This window comes from Pyrus communis, chromosome 4 (genome assembly GCF_963583255.1).
Source record: "Pyrus communis chromosome 4, drPyrComm1.1, whole genome shotgun sequence".
Lineage (NCBI taxonomy): Eukaryota > Viridiplantae > Streptophyta > Magnoliopsida > Rosales > Rosaceae > Pyrus > Pyrus communis.
Window position 1 is genome coordinate 5001 of NC_084806.1, and position 12327 is coordinate 17327.

Consider the following 12327-nt stretch of genomic DNA (forward strand, 5'->3'; position numbering starts at 1 on the left):
TCTTGCATGTTCCATAAGTGAATAGAAAAGATGCCCTTAACATCCGTTACAGAGGTCCAAAAGAAGATACACGGTATTCAGACATGAGGGTTAACTGTAAGGGAGCGGCCAATAAGTCTGCACTGTTCTGGAAGCAAAGAAGAAATGACTTGCCCGTTGAGTGGAAAAAGCTCTCCATCAATACCGCAACCATTGTGGGTGTGCTTTCCTGACACCTTAATCTTCACTGACTTCACCTACAATGAGAAATAAAATTAGAATCCCCAACACAACTTACTGTAGTTTCTTATTTATCAAGAACCTGCACAAGAAACAGGAATTAAAATTCCCATGCCCTCCCATCCCTAAACTCCAACACAGGGGAAAAGTTCTAACAGAAATTCCAATCAACAACATAACCACTAACTGTTTGCTTCAATTAGAAATGTGCCAAAAATTGTGAAGTTTTGTGGTTCAATAAATGCAGTTCATCAAACTAAGTGCAAGGACATTACTAAAATAAATGCCTATACCTTGACATTTTCCACGTATGGCAGTGAAAGGTGTCTACCCATCTGCAGTAGCATGAAAAATCTCAACAGCCTTAACCGCCCACTTCCATGAACTAGGATCAAATCCAAGGTGTTATCATCATGCTCAGCTTTTGGCGCCACCACTTGGGAACTCTGAACAGTTCTGCAAGCATGATTGCAAACCAGAATACCAAGGAATTGACCCTTAGTAACAACCCATTTATCTTCATACCTAGGAACAACTTCCTTTCTTCCTGCTTCCACATCATCTGATGGCCCTGGTAATTCGATAGGATTTTCCACATCCCAATTAGGTTCACTGTCCCACTTGGGTTCCGCATCCCAAATTGGACCTGGATCAGACAGAGTTGATGATATATCCTCTTTATCGTTTGTTCCAGCATTGCACCAAGAAGATCTGGAGGCATCATGTGTGGCTGTCAATCCAGTCCATCCTTTATCAGCTCTCGACTTAGAGCGGGTCCTTGGCCAATTTGGAGTTGTTGACAGAGGAAGCTGAGGATGAATAACTTCTGGCTCTGCAGTTACATTGCTCCTTCCCATTGAAAGTCGTTTTGATTTCGGATCTAGGCCACGTACGTACTCAGATGGTTCAATGCTAGCATGATTGCTACTGCAGGTTGTATCCAAGTCTCCACCAGACATTCGAGTAGGAGTTATGATGGAGTCAATACTTGACAAACTAGAGGCTCTTGGAATCCCATCTGTGTTTGATCTCCTCATAATGTCTCTGTATAGTTCTGACATGTCAACTACTTCCCTTTCTGAGAGTTTTCCTTCTATGTCCTCTTTTAATGCTGGAAGATACTCAACTTCATAGCTGTACTTTGGTAGGCACAAGAATTTGAGAAATCCAGCAACAAAATAACGAAGAGGACCAAAGCGCTTTTGGTATTTCTCAGAGAGCTCCAACACTGCAACCAGTTCAAGATGAATTAACATTCTAACATACAGACTTATTTAGATTATTACAAGTGGTCCAAAATTAAGAAATACTGTTCTCAGAGTTCCAACTCATCTATCAATGCACCAATTGATAAAAATGCTATCAAATAATCTAAACAACATTATTTAACAACCAGGCTGTCGGAAAATAGATAATTTTTACACACACCCAACCGTAACTACAGTAAATTCATTTATCAATAAGTCGACGAAAAACTAAATGGCTTTTTGGTGATAATTATTTAATTAGAGAAAATGTGAGATATAACTTGTTTTTTAAACAATAGTTATAAAATAAAGTGATTTATCTTCAATGAATGTCTTAACATATATATCCACCTATACATACATACATATATATACATATATATATATATATATAAATACGCACGTATATAGGACAATGGTCTCTTGACAGATTGTAAATGTGGAACACACATTCAGGCAAGCCAGCTTGATTTGCAAACCAGATTTACAGGAATATTTCCCTTAACTTATTTATATGTATATGCATACAGTACGATTCAGATGAGAGAAATTTTAAAATACAACTACCGCAACACAAAATAATTGTTATAAAAACTTCGCAAACATTATGCACGTGATTGAAACATCTTTATATAGGACTGCACACGATTGAAACATAAGATTGAATAAATCAAAAGAGAATCAAGGGTCACAAAAAAAGGGAGGTCATTGGAGTAATGGAAGGTTGGGATTTATGCCAAAAATAACAACTTTAAATCCTTTAATATCATGCAATTTAAAGAAACGGTCATAACGATTGAAGGAGGGAGGCAGGGGAACAAAAAGAGACGGCTCGACAATTTTTACTATGGATCTGAAGCGATAATCAACATATAAGACAAATAATATATACTTAGAAAACCCCAAAAATTTGATCCAATTAAAGTAGTTTGCTAAATCCAAACAGCGACTAATTAATCATGAGAATCAGTCAGACAAAGTATCACATTAACAGACTTTAGCCACCAAGTTTGCTAATAAAATATGCATTAGGATTCAGAATTACCATCACTTAAGATCTAGATGGAACTTAATCACATTACAAATCAAGATCCAGTTGAAATTTAATCATAGGCATTAGGAATTACCATCACTCACAAAACCATAATACGAGACTGTCATCCCAAAGTGAATAACGCCAGTCTGAACCCACTCCACAGCAAAAACATCTGTAGCTGTAAGACCCCCCTGAAACCAAGAAAACAGCACATAATTTCTACTTCAATCAATACCTTTTAGTTTTCAAATGTATCAAGAACCTTACAGATGAATGTAGTTGATAGGTACTTTCGTAACTCAAAAAATGGATGACAAATAATGAGATCATAAAAGTTTATGCAATGCAGCTGATAATTAGTTAGCTGGAATCATTGTTAGGTGTTCGCTAGTGTTGAGTTTGACTGTCTTCCTTTCCATGTATTTGGGGTGTCGAATAGCCATCCCGTATCCGTTTCATGCCTATTGGCAAAGGTACAGAAGGATGAAGAGTCTATTTAATCAGCTAGTTGATGAGAAACTGATTGCAGCCAACTTAGAGAGCTTCCCCATGCACACATAAGAAAGTGAGGTAAAGACCTAGTTGGTATGAGGTTGATTACCAAATAACTATACAAAATTTGGATAAGGTACCAAAAGAAACTTTCTTTTTCATTGTAGAAGTATTAGTTTTCTATTAATATGTTTATAAAACTTCTGTATATTGTCATGTTAAGGATATTTGGGCTTCAAGCCTTCAACTCTTAAGCCTAGATGCTAAACTCTAACCAGAATTCAATTCATACATTTGAAAGAGGAAAAAAAATAAAAAATAAAAGTACAACATGACTCGATCACAATTCTGTGATCGCCAAGCAGTCAACTGTGTGCTTGCCAAGCAAATCATGCCTCGGTCACAATTGTGTTTGCTAAAAAAAAATGTTTGTGTGTCCAACTGGATGGTTGGGCAGTTCGAATTCTGGATATTTTATAGCTCAAACTGATTCCTTCTCCCCTGCTTTCGGTACCTAAACAAGAAAAAACTATTCTAACTATCCTATGGCAATAAAAAGGTTGTTGAACTAAAATGACCCAACTCTTAACACGCACAGACAGACATTTAAGCCCACTGTATATCAACAATAAAGACTCACTTCCTCTTTACAGAAAGATACAGAAGTGGCTTCTAGTACTGGACACTTATGAAGCAATTGAAGCTCAATCAACTACTATCTCAAGAGATAATTACGCATAACTCCATGAGCATCAGTCACCAGATGCCAATCCACCTCCTTGTGGGAAACTAGGAATCCTCAAACAATCATCTCTAGTTATCTAGCCGGCTCTAAGAATCTGGATAGCAAATCCCAACAACAACAAAGCCTTTTACCACCAAGTGGGGTCGGCTGTATGAATCCTAGTCGGTTATGTGCCACGTCTTCCATTAGATCCAAGTACTCTAAGTCTTTTCTTAGAGTCTATAGCAAACCCCAAAAACAAAAAAGCAAATTACTTTTAGAGGCATGAGTCTCATCATCCCATCTTAGTGGGCCGTTGGCTCCACCTTCTATCTACTTCTACGATATGTTGTTGTCCTCGCCATCTTCCATATGTCAGTCATCTCTGCCTCGCTGTGGGTCAGCAACTCCGAAAGAAACAGAGGACTTCATTCAGTGGCTCCGCGATCTCCCTTTGTACAATCAGAATAAGTTTAAGCTTGAATGTGAGTTTGAACTCTATTAAATTTGCAGCTGCCAAGTCCTCCACGCCTACTATTTAGAAGGAAATCGCCTTTTAACTCTTTTTGCCGATTTTATGATTTTGGGGATGATAGGCTGATATTTCAGAGTAAGTTTTGAGTCATGGCAACACGGAAAAGAAAGAAAAAATGAGATACACAGATCTATGACTTACGATGTGATTGCAATCTTGGCTTGCATGTAGGGTAGTTTTTCAGTTAATGCGAGCATCTATTTGATGTTGCTCTAAAATGGGAAGTCAGTCTCATTGATGGAAAATTCTACTCTGTAGTATATACAGTACAACTGAATGTAATCTAATTAATTTAATAAACATGATGAACCCTATATACATTACCTTGACAATGGCCATTGCAGCAGAAACTGGATCTCTAACTCCAAGGACAGTCCAAACTAATGAATTATCAGAACCAGCAGGTATAATCCCAATTGGTATCGAAATTCCTTCTTTTTGGTTGTCTCTACTTAGTAAACCATTTAGAACCTGTACACAAATAAAATTAATGTAAATGTATAAATAACGAAAATGCCAAAAGTATTAATGCATTGAAGTCAACCAAGCCAAAATAAAAGAAGAAAACATAAATGAGAGGGTTGATTTTTAATTTAGAACATGGCAATCTTTTTTATTTTTCAAATTTCTTAGCTGTCAAACTCCAAAAGTATAAATGAGAGGGCTGATTTTTCATTTTTGTTATTAAAAGATGCAAGATATTTATTAAAAAGAAAAAATAAACTGCAACACGGGACAAGATGTTCCCTAAAACGACAGCTGACTAGAGAACAACAAAACAGAACAGAAGAACCCATATGCAACAGCGCTCCAATAGCACGAAAGAACCAAACCTCAAATTCTGAGGAAACTGAAGCCCATAAGGACGTTCAACAAACAAAAAGTGTCCCAGAAATGATTCACAATCCTTCCCCTAGCACCAATAAAAGATCTTTTATTTCTCTATATCCAAGCAACCCCAAAGTATTGCCTCCACAGCACCAAGCCATTTTCCTCTCTCCCAAAACTCTGGCTTCTCACTAGAATTTGCCCCCAACTCAATCGGGTTTCCCAAAACAAAAAGCAACTCAGTCACTCTCCTAACTCCAAGTCATTCAAGCTCCTTCAAAACCCAAAATCAGAGGGCTCAAACACAACTAACAATATAAGCATTGAAAGATCTTGATAATCTATATAAAAGAAGAAACAGAGAATAAAAATATTTTCCCCCTTCCTTCCCAACACCTCACCCTTTCCCATTCCCTAATCCAAATATTCAGAAACAAAGACTTCAAGCTCTAGTTTTTTTTTTTCTGGTCAAATTGAATCTCTAGTAATGACATTAGAATCCCAGCCATTCTCATGTGGCCCGTATTTACTCTTAATGACATCATACCAAAAAATCAGCCTCCACTGGAGATCCCCATAACTATTTCCCAAGTAAAGCTTTATTTCTCTTCACCAGGCTCTCTCCACCGCACCTGGACTTCCCCTTTCTTTCACTTTCGTCACCACCCATTTAGCCAGCTCAAACTGTCAGTCCTCATTAATTATATTTCCATACCCCTTCTTCCTATTTTCTTTTTGCACAACTCAAGTTACTCAACTCAAACTTTAAACTTTTAGCTCTCTTCCCTTCTTATTAACCTCCCAGCTTCAACTCAATCCTCTGAATGCTTCTCGTTCTCCCAAGTGGAAACAACAAAATGTCCAACTTGCTCATCAAATCTCCCAACTTCTCCAGGGCATTATGATCTTTTGCAATTATCTTCAGCCTTCAGCTTGATCCACTCCAGATCCTACCACAGCTTCTCTTCTTTTATACAAACTAGATCCCCACTGCACTCCAATCTCCCAACATCTATTCATGCTTCTAAATATCTGATTTCCCTACATATTGTTTGTCCCCTACAATTTGTTGCTGTCAACGGTCCCAACAACAGTGACTTTCACCTAAGACCTCTGTCAAATCATCCCCTTCCATGTCTGCCTTTTCAGCTTCATCCAAAGAGCCATCTTCCTCTGTCAATGCACCACACCGGAAGGAATCTTTCATCATCCTCGGTTTCAGTTACCAAATCTATATTTCAATTCCCCAATCCCTAAGCCATTTCCAAACCTATGAACTCTTATTGATTGGCCAACTCCTCGTTTGAATCTTTGGTAAAATCTTCAGATAATTCTGCCCTAGGGCCTGAATATCAATCCTCCTTCCTTGTCCATCAACTGCATTCCCTTATTGTAGCCACACGCCCTTTCGTCATTGCTCCTTTTTCAAAATCTGGCAACTGAGCCCCCATGATAGTAAATGACGGTTTATGGAAGATATTTTCACATATATGGTGGTCCTATAATCAATGCAAGCTTTCATTTTTTTAAGGCACTGGACCATTTCAATGGTCAAAATAAGGGTTGCGTTCAATTCCCAGATATATATATATATATATATATATATATATATATGTATATATATATGTATATATATGTATATATATGTATAAACTATAAAGACACACACATGTTCGGGGGCATAGAACCTTATAAAGACACACATGTTGGAGGGAGGGAGGGAGAGAGAGACAGAGACAGAGACAGAGACAGAGAGACAGACAGAATAATACTAATCATGGCTATGTACCATACTTGGAAACATCGAAGTAGAAAAGGATTTACCTCATTAATAATTCCATCACCCCCAACACAAATGATTCCTGAAAATTAAAAAAAATTATAAATGGACAAAAGCTGTAAAGATGATAAAGTAAATCAGAATGCATAAGGAAAACCAAAAATAAGCAATGTGATTAGATATTGCATTATGTAGTAGTACCATCAGGACAAGTGCTAATGTCAACAGTAGAGGCAAGTTTCCTAGCATGACCTGCAGATGTTGTTTTGACTACCTCCACTTTGAAACCTGCAAGCTGTCACAGTTCACAGCTCCAATATGAATATGAATATGACCACAAGCTCTGAAAGAGAGCATTAAAACTATCAAGAATAGAGAAGCAAGCCAACTCAACCACTGAGTTCAAATATACAAAGAGGAATTACAAATATTTATTTCCTATTAGATAGCTACATCAATGGGTGACATACAGCAGTTCAGTTTAGGAGTTGTATCCATCAAATAAAAATAATGCATATCCTGAATGACAAAAGGCAGTCTAATTAACAGATAGGGAAAGGTAACAGGATATACCTTAAATATAGGTTCAACGACGTTGTGAAAAACCTTACTTGAACGGCCACGTCCAGATCGTGGATTTAATATTACAAGTATTTTTGGCGGACTCTTACATTTGAAAATTAACTCAGGAGGAGTATCAATTGGAAGTAATTCTGAAGAAGCCTGCTTCTTAGAAGATAGCAATGGATGAGGCAAGCAATTCACATAACACTGCTGATCAGCAAACCCACCGACCCACTGAACTGCCTCCTCTATGCTAGAAGCCGAGAATCGAAAGTCCTTACGGCTTCTGCGAGGTTTCATAAGACATGAAAGGCCACAAGAACCCTTTTTCAAGGGATAAGAATGCACAGTGAAATGTCTGAGACCAACGTTGTATGAAACCTGTGCAAGAAAACAAAAAGATTACTGTTTCCTACTTCATTCCAAAGAGGAAAAGGCAGCCTTGTGATTTGTAAATGTTGTAACATGCAGCTAGAGGAGGAAGTTCTTACTGAGATGACATCATCAAGATGCAGCATGTGAGAACCCCAAATTAAAGCCTTACTGGTAAGCTTGGCATCAACAGCTTCCTGGTTGGGAATATCAGAAGAGGAGGTTGTTTGGTGTACATCAGTAGAAGAATTAGTGTTTATACTGCTGGTGTTTCTTTTGTCCAACACTAATTTTCCGGCAAAAACAACATAACCCAACAGGTCAGACTTTTCATCTCCAGCAGCAGAAGCCGGAATGTCAATCCTGTGCTCAAAGGTCTTTAGTGTGTTGGGATCATCAATAGAGGCAGCGGTTGGAGTCTTGGAAGCCTTGATCTTGTGTCGTTTCTGTTTCTCAGGGAAAACAATTGGGGAGGAGTGTTGACCCCCAGTTGCAGTAGCTATTTGGGTGCACAATCCCAGTCGCCTGAGAGACTGCTGAGGTGTCGTCACTCTCAAACTATTCTTGGAAACACTCCCACTCTTCTGCATAGTATTGCTATCTTTCTTTTCTTCTTACTTTCCTTGTAAAACCAGAACTATTATTACTCTTATGAATTGCAAAGGGGAGATCGAAAAAACAGACGAAGGATGTGTTGTTGGTAGGGATAGACGAGCGGCAGCAGCTGGAGAGGAGGTTTCAATCCCAATTCTAATAGTGAAACATTGATTACACGGTAACTGCGGCATAAAATGACTAGATCAACCAGCCTGCGGATTTATTGGTTCGAATTAGAGGTTAAAAAATGAATTCATTGAGCACAAATCGCCATTTCTACAACTGGGACCGGAATTCTCAACAAGTCGAAGATTAATTACATTCCTATTAAAATTAGAATTACAATTACAATTACAACGTATAGGATATAAAAAATAATCGAGACTCACTCCGCTGAAATTGAGGAAAAGGAAGAAGGGATGCGACTTACGAGCTGAGCTGAGCCGCAGGTCCGTCTTGTTGCTCAGCCGAGGTGTAGATGGCGATCCTTCGGAATACCAAGTCGCGCACTCAATCAGACCTGAAAGGAAAAACAGCCCGTTTTCCTCTTCTTCCGTCGGGGTCGGGGTCGGGGTCGGTGTCGGCGTCGGCGTCGGGGTCGACCTTCAATTATCAGTTTTTCCTCTTTCTCCTTTTTTTTCATTCACCGGGGAAAGGACAGGAAGTGACACGGAGCTAGCTCCCCTATGTTTTTAGGGAGTCGTTCTATTTGGACCAGTTGGTGTTTGGTGGTGCAATTTCTTCTTTTTTTTTTTTTTTGGTACTTTTTCTTTTGATATAATAATTTTTTTTTTTTTTTTAAAGTGTGATATCCACACACCCACCATACATAACATCTTAATTTGTCATTGTCGGATTGACTGAATTAAAAATAAATAAATGACAAAAATTAACAAGGAATGTATTAAAAGTAAAAAATAGTGTGTAGGAAACATTATTAAACACACAACACAAATTTACAAACTACAGGCCCACACACAAAAACACAAACCAAAAAGGACCAAAATGGGAAGACAGAGAAACACGGGGCGAGAACCCCAAACAAACAAAAAGCCCAACCAAACAGCTAAGGCCCACAAACAGAAAAAACAAACAAATGTCGAGAAGTCAGCTACTACCGCCTCCGCCAGAACAATGCATCTCAACCTGCAAAAATCCATGCCCACCACCAAATATCGCATCTCCGATCATATCATCCAACACCGATCTACTCGCTGAGCACAACCATAAAGTAAGGACAACCAAAAATTGAAGAAAATTAGTTGGTTATCCATCAAAGGAAGCCCATGGAACACCATGAGCAACACTGCCAGATCTGGCAGACAACAAAGAGAAGGTGGTGGTGTTAGGAACACCTGAGTCGGTCGAAACGCCGAAACTCGCAGCACCAACTCGAACACTGTGGCTAAAGATCGAAACGCAAATGAAGGAGGAAGAGGGATGACAACCAAGATGAAGAGGAGGGGAAAAAGCAATAGAGAAGGGAAAAAGTGGAAAAAACAAAGGAAAGGAAAAAATGGCAACCGACTCCAACCGAAGCTCGAGTCGGCGCCAAAAAATGTGGTCAAGAATGAAACCCGCACCGGAGGAGGAGGAGGATGAAGATGAGGAGAGATGGGGGGAGAACTCTCACAAAGGAGAGAAGCTATCTCACGGAAGGAGAGAAAAAGATAGAGGATAAAAGAGATTTCTTCTTCTTCTTTTTTAACAACATTAATAGAACTTTCTTTGTCACACAAATTGAATTCAAATTTTAGAAAGGAAAAAAATTAAAAATTACATAAATTATCCATAAAAGTGGCCTAACTCGTCATTTGGTCTCTTAATTTAAAAATCAATCAAAATCAGCCCGGACTATCACACATCAATTTAATCTCTGCCATAAAACTCAGTAAAGTTTTCTGTTGGACTGTTAACATGGCACATGTACACCACATATAACTAATAATTTGGTGCCATGTAGATAATATAGAAAAAAATCACTTTCTTGAAATTAAAAAAAAAACAGAAGCTAAATAAGAAATTAACAACATTTGCCACTAAATACTAGTATTTCTCTCTATGATACAATGAGAGGTTGGAAGAAATGGAAAATGTGGGACGATGATTTTTCATAGTCGAAATAAAACGAATCAGAATACGAATAACTCATAAATCTCGTTATGGACTCAATAGCTTTGGTAGCAAAGCTACACATACTGATCTAGTAAGGAATTAGTTAGGTTTCCTATATTCCTGAAATCCTTACAATTTATGAATTGGCTTACGCCACAAATAATCACACTCTAAGTGGATGTAATACCTTCTCCTGGATATTCTTTAGAATTTTTACAGATTTCATATCCTAAAAGGTTTGTATCTCAACTAGTATAAATATATTCTTCTAGGGTTCACCTTTGGTAATGCAATTATCGCACACTTATTCTCTTACCTACTGCTTGAGTCTCATATATTTACTTACTGACTGACCGTCAGAAAGCCTTTGACCGACACCACCTCCGGTCCTGGGTTGCTTACTATTGTGTGTTCATTTACATATTAAACAAGTTTGTACATCTCATTTACTTAAGGTGGTGCGTGAATTTGGTTTCAATAGTAAACAAACTAGAGAGAGGCAAAACTACTTGAATTCTCTTGGAAAAATTTTCATTTTTTTTTTAAGAAACATAGTCATCTTCAATTTGTTTGATTAGTTAAATGACCATAAAGTTGTTTAATTTGGTTAATCCTTATGTAAGGGTGATCATTTAGACGTTGCGGAGTGGTCCAAATGAACAATTAAAGTTGTATTAACTTACTAATTGATTAGCTTTTAATTTAAATGTCACACCCCAAGCCTGATGTCAGTAAAAATTCATAAATATGAAGCACGAGTTAATTAAATAATTAAAAGCAAGCTAAAATAAGGTAAAATAAATTTCTCTTATAAAAACAACTCATATTTCTTTAAACAACAACAACAATCAAGTTTTATTCCACCAAGTGGGGTCGCATGTATAAATTCTAAAATGTCATTGTACTCGGTTTTGCATCAAGTCTTCCGTTAGCTCCAAGTACTCCAACAACTCATATATTTTTAAAAATAAATAAATAGTTCTATTCTCACATCTAGCTCGATTTCATTATTCCTATCATCTTTATTGTCTAGTTTATAAACTTGCAAAACGATGGAGTGGTGAACTTTAACAACTCAATATACACATACCTTAAAAAAAATCAATATGGACATGAACATAAATTGACAAAATTAAATTAAGTGTCATGTAACACGCAATTAAATTATAACATGTTATCAATAATCAAAGATACAGCGTGGACATGTTTGATCCTTTCATAATTTTCCCCACTTTTTGGCACAAAGTACGTGACGTTACTAACATATGGGTGCAAACGGAACGTAATTCGGAGTTATAATCAAGATTATACGAGTCTTGGGACGTCGTGCTTTTCTTGTAAATTTCAGACAATTTCCAGCCAAATTTTGAACTTCAAAGAGGTAAAATCATGTTCTACTCTTTTCTAGCTTCATTTGGGTAGTTGGATTGTAGAATTTGGGTGAAAAATGGGAAAGTTATAGCATTTTGAAAATTTTCCAAAAATCAACGAAATATGCAGAATCTGACGAGATTTGCAGCGGCGGACGACACTGGCAACCAGACTGAGGGAAAAGAAAGGGAATATTTCATTAACCTCTGGAATATTCCATGATGCCATTAAGGTACATATTGGAATCTTTCGTTAACTTTAGCAAGATATTTGATCCGAGAACAAAATATTTCCACCAAGCCTAGGGCCGCGCATAAGGTGTGTGGCCTGTTGACGGCGCATGGTGGCTACCCAGGGCCAAAAACCCAAAATGTCATTCTTAGCTAATTTTGATACCCTAATTTCGTTTTTAGCATTCCTTTAGTGAAATTCCAATGTTTTAGCCTA

The 12327-nt window shown here is 37.6% G+C and overlaps 1 protein-coding gene across 3 annotated transcripts in view; it reads right to left on the bottom strand.

Annotated features, from left to right (window-relative positions):
- LOC137731951 (sphingoid long-chain bases kinase 1-like) overlaps nt 1–9099 on the bottom strand; it is a 9455-nt gene extending 356 nt beyond the window's left edge. Inside the window, exons 1-9 of one of the 3 annotated variants that reach the window (XM_068471219.1) lie at nt 8825–9099; nt 7917–8414; nt 7435–7806; nt 7063–7156; nt 6906–6943; nt 4578–4724; nt 2594–2693; nt 513–1447; nt 1–236 (exon numbers count right to left, since the gene is read on the bottom strand). The exon at nt 1–236 is cut by the window's left edge and continues 356 nt beyond it. In XM_068471219.1, coding sequence (XP_068327320.1) covers nt 78–236; nt 513–1447; nt 2594–2693; nt 4578–4724; nt 6906–6943; nt 7063–7156; nt 7435–7806; nt 7917–8387 — 2316 coding nt within the window. In that variant the 5' untranslated portion in view covers nt 8388–8414; nt 8825–9099 and the 3' untranslated portion in view covers nt 1–77. Of the gene's footprint in view, nt 237–512; nt 1448–2593; nt 2694–4577; nt 4725–6905; nt 6944–7062; nt 7157–7434; nt 7807–7916; nt 8607–8824 lie in introns of all 3 variants that reach the window. The other 2 variants (XM_068471218.1, XM_068471217.1) reach the window with 2 other exon arrangements.
- Between the last annotated feature and the right edge of the window lie 3228 nt (nt 9100–12327).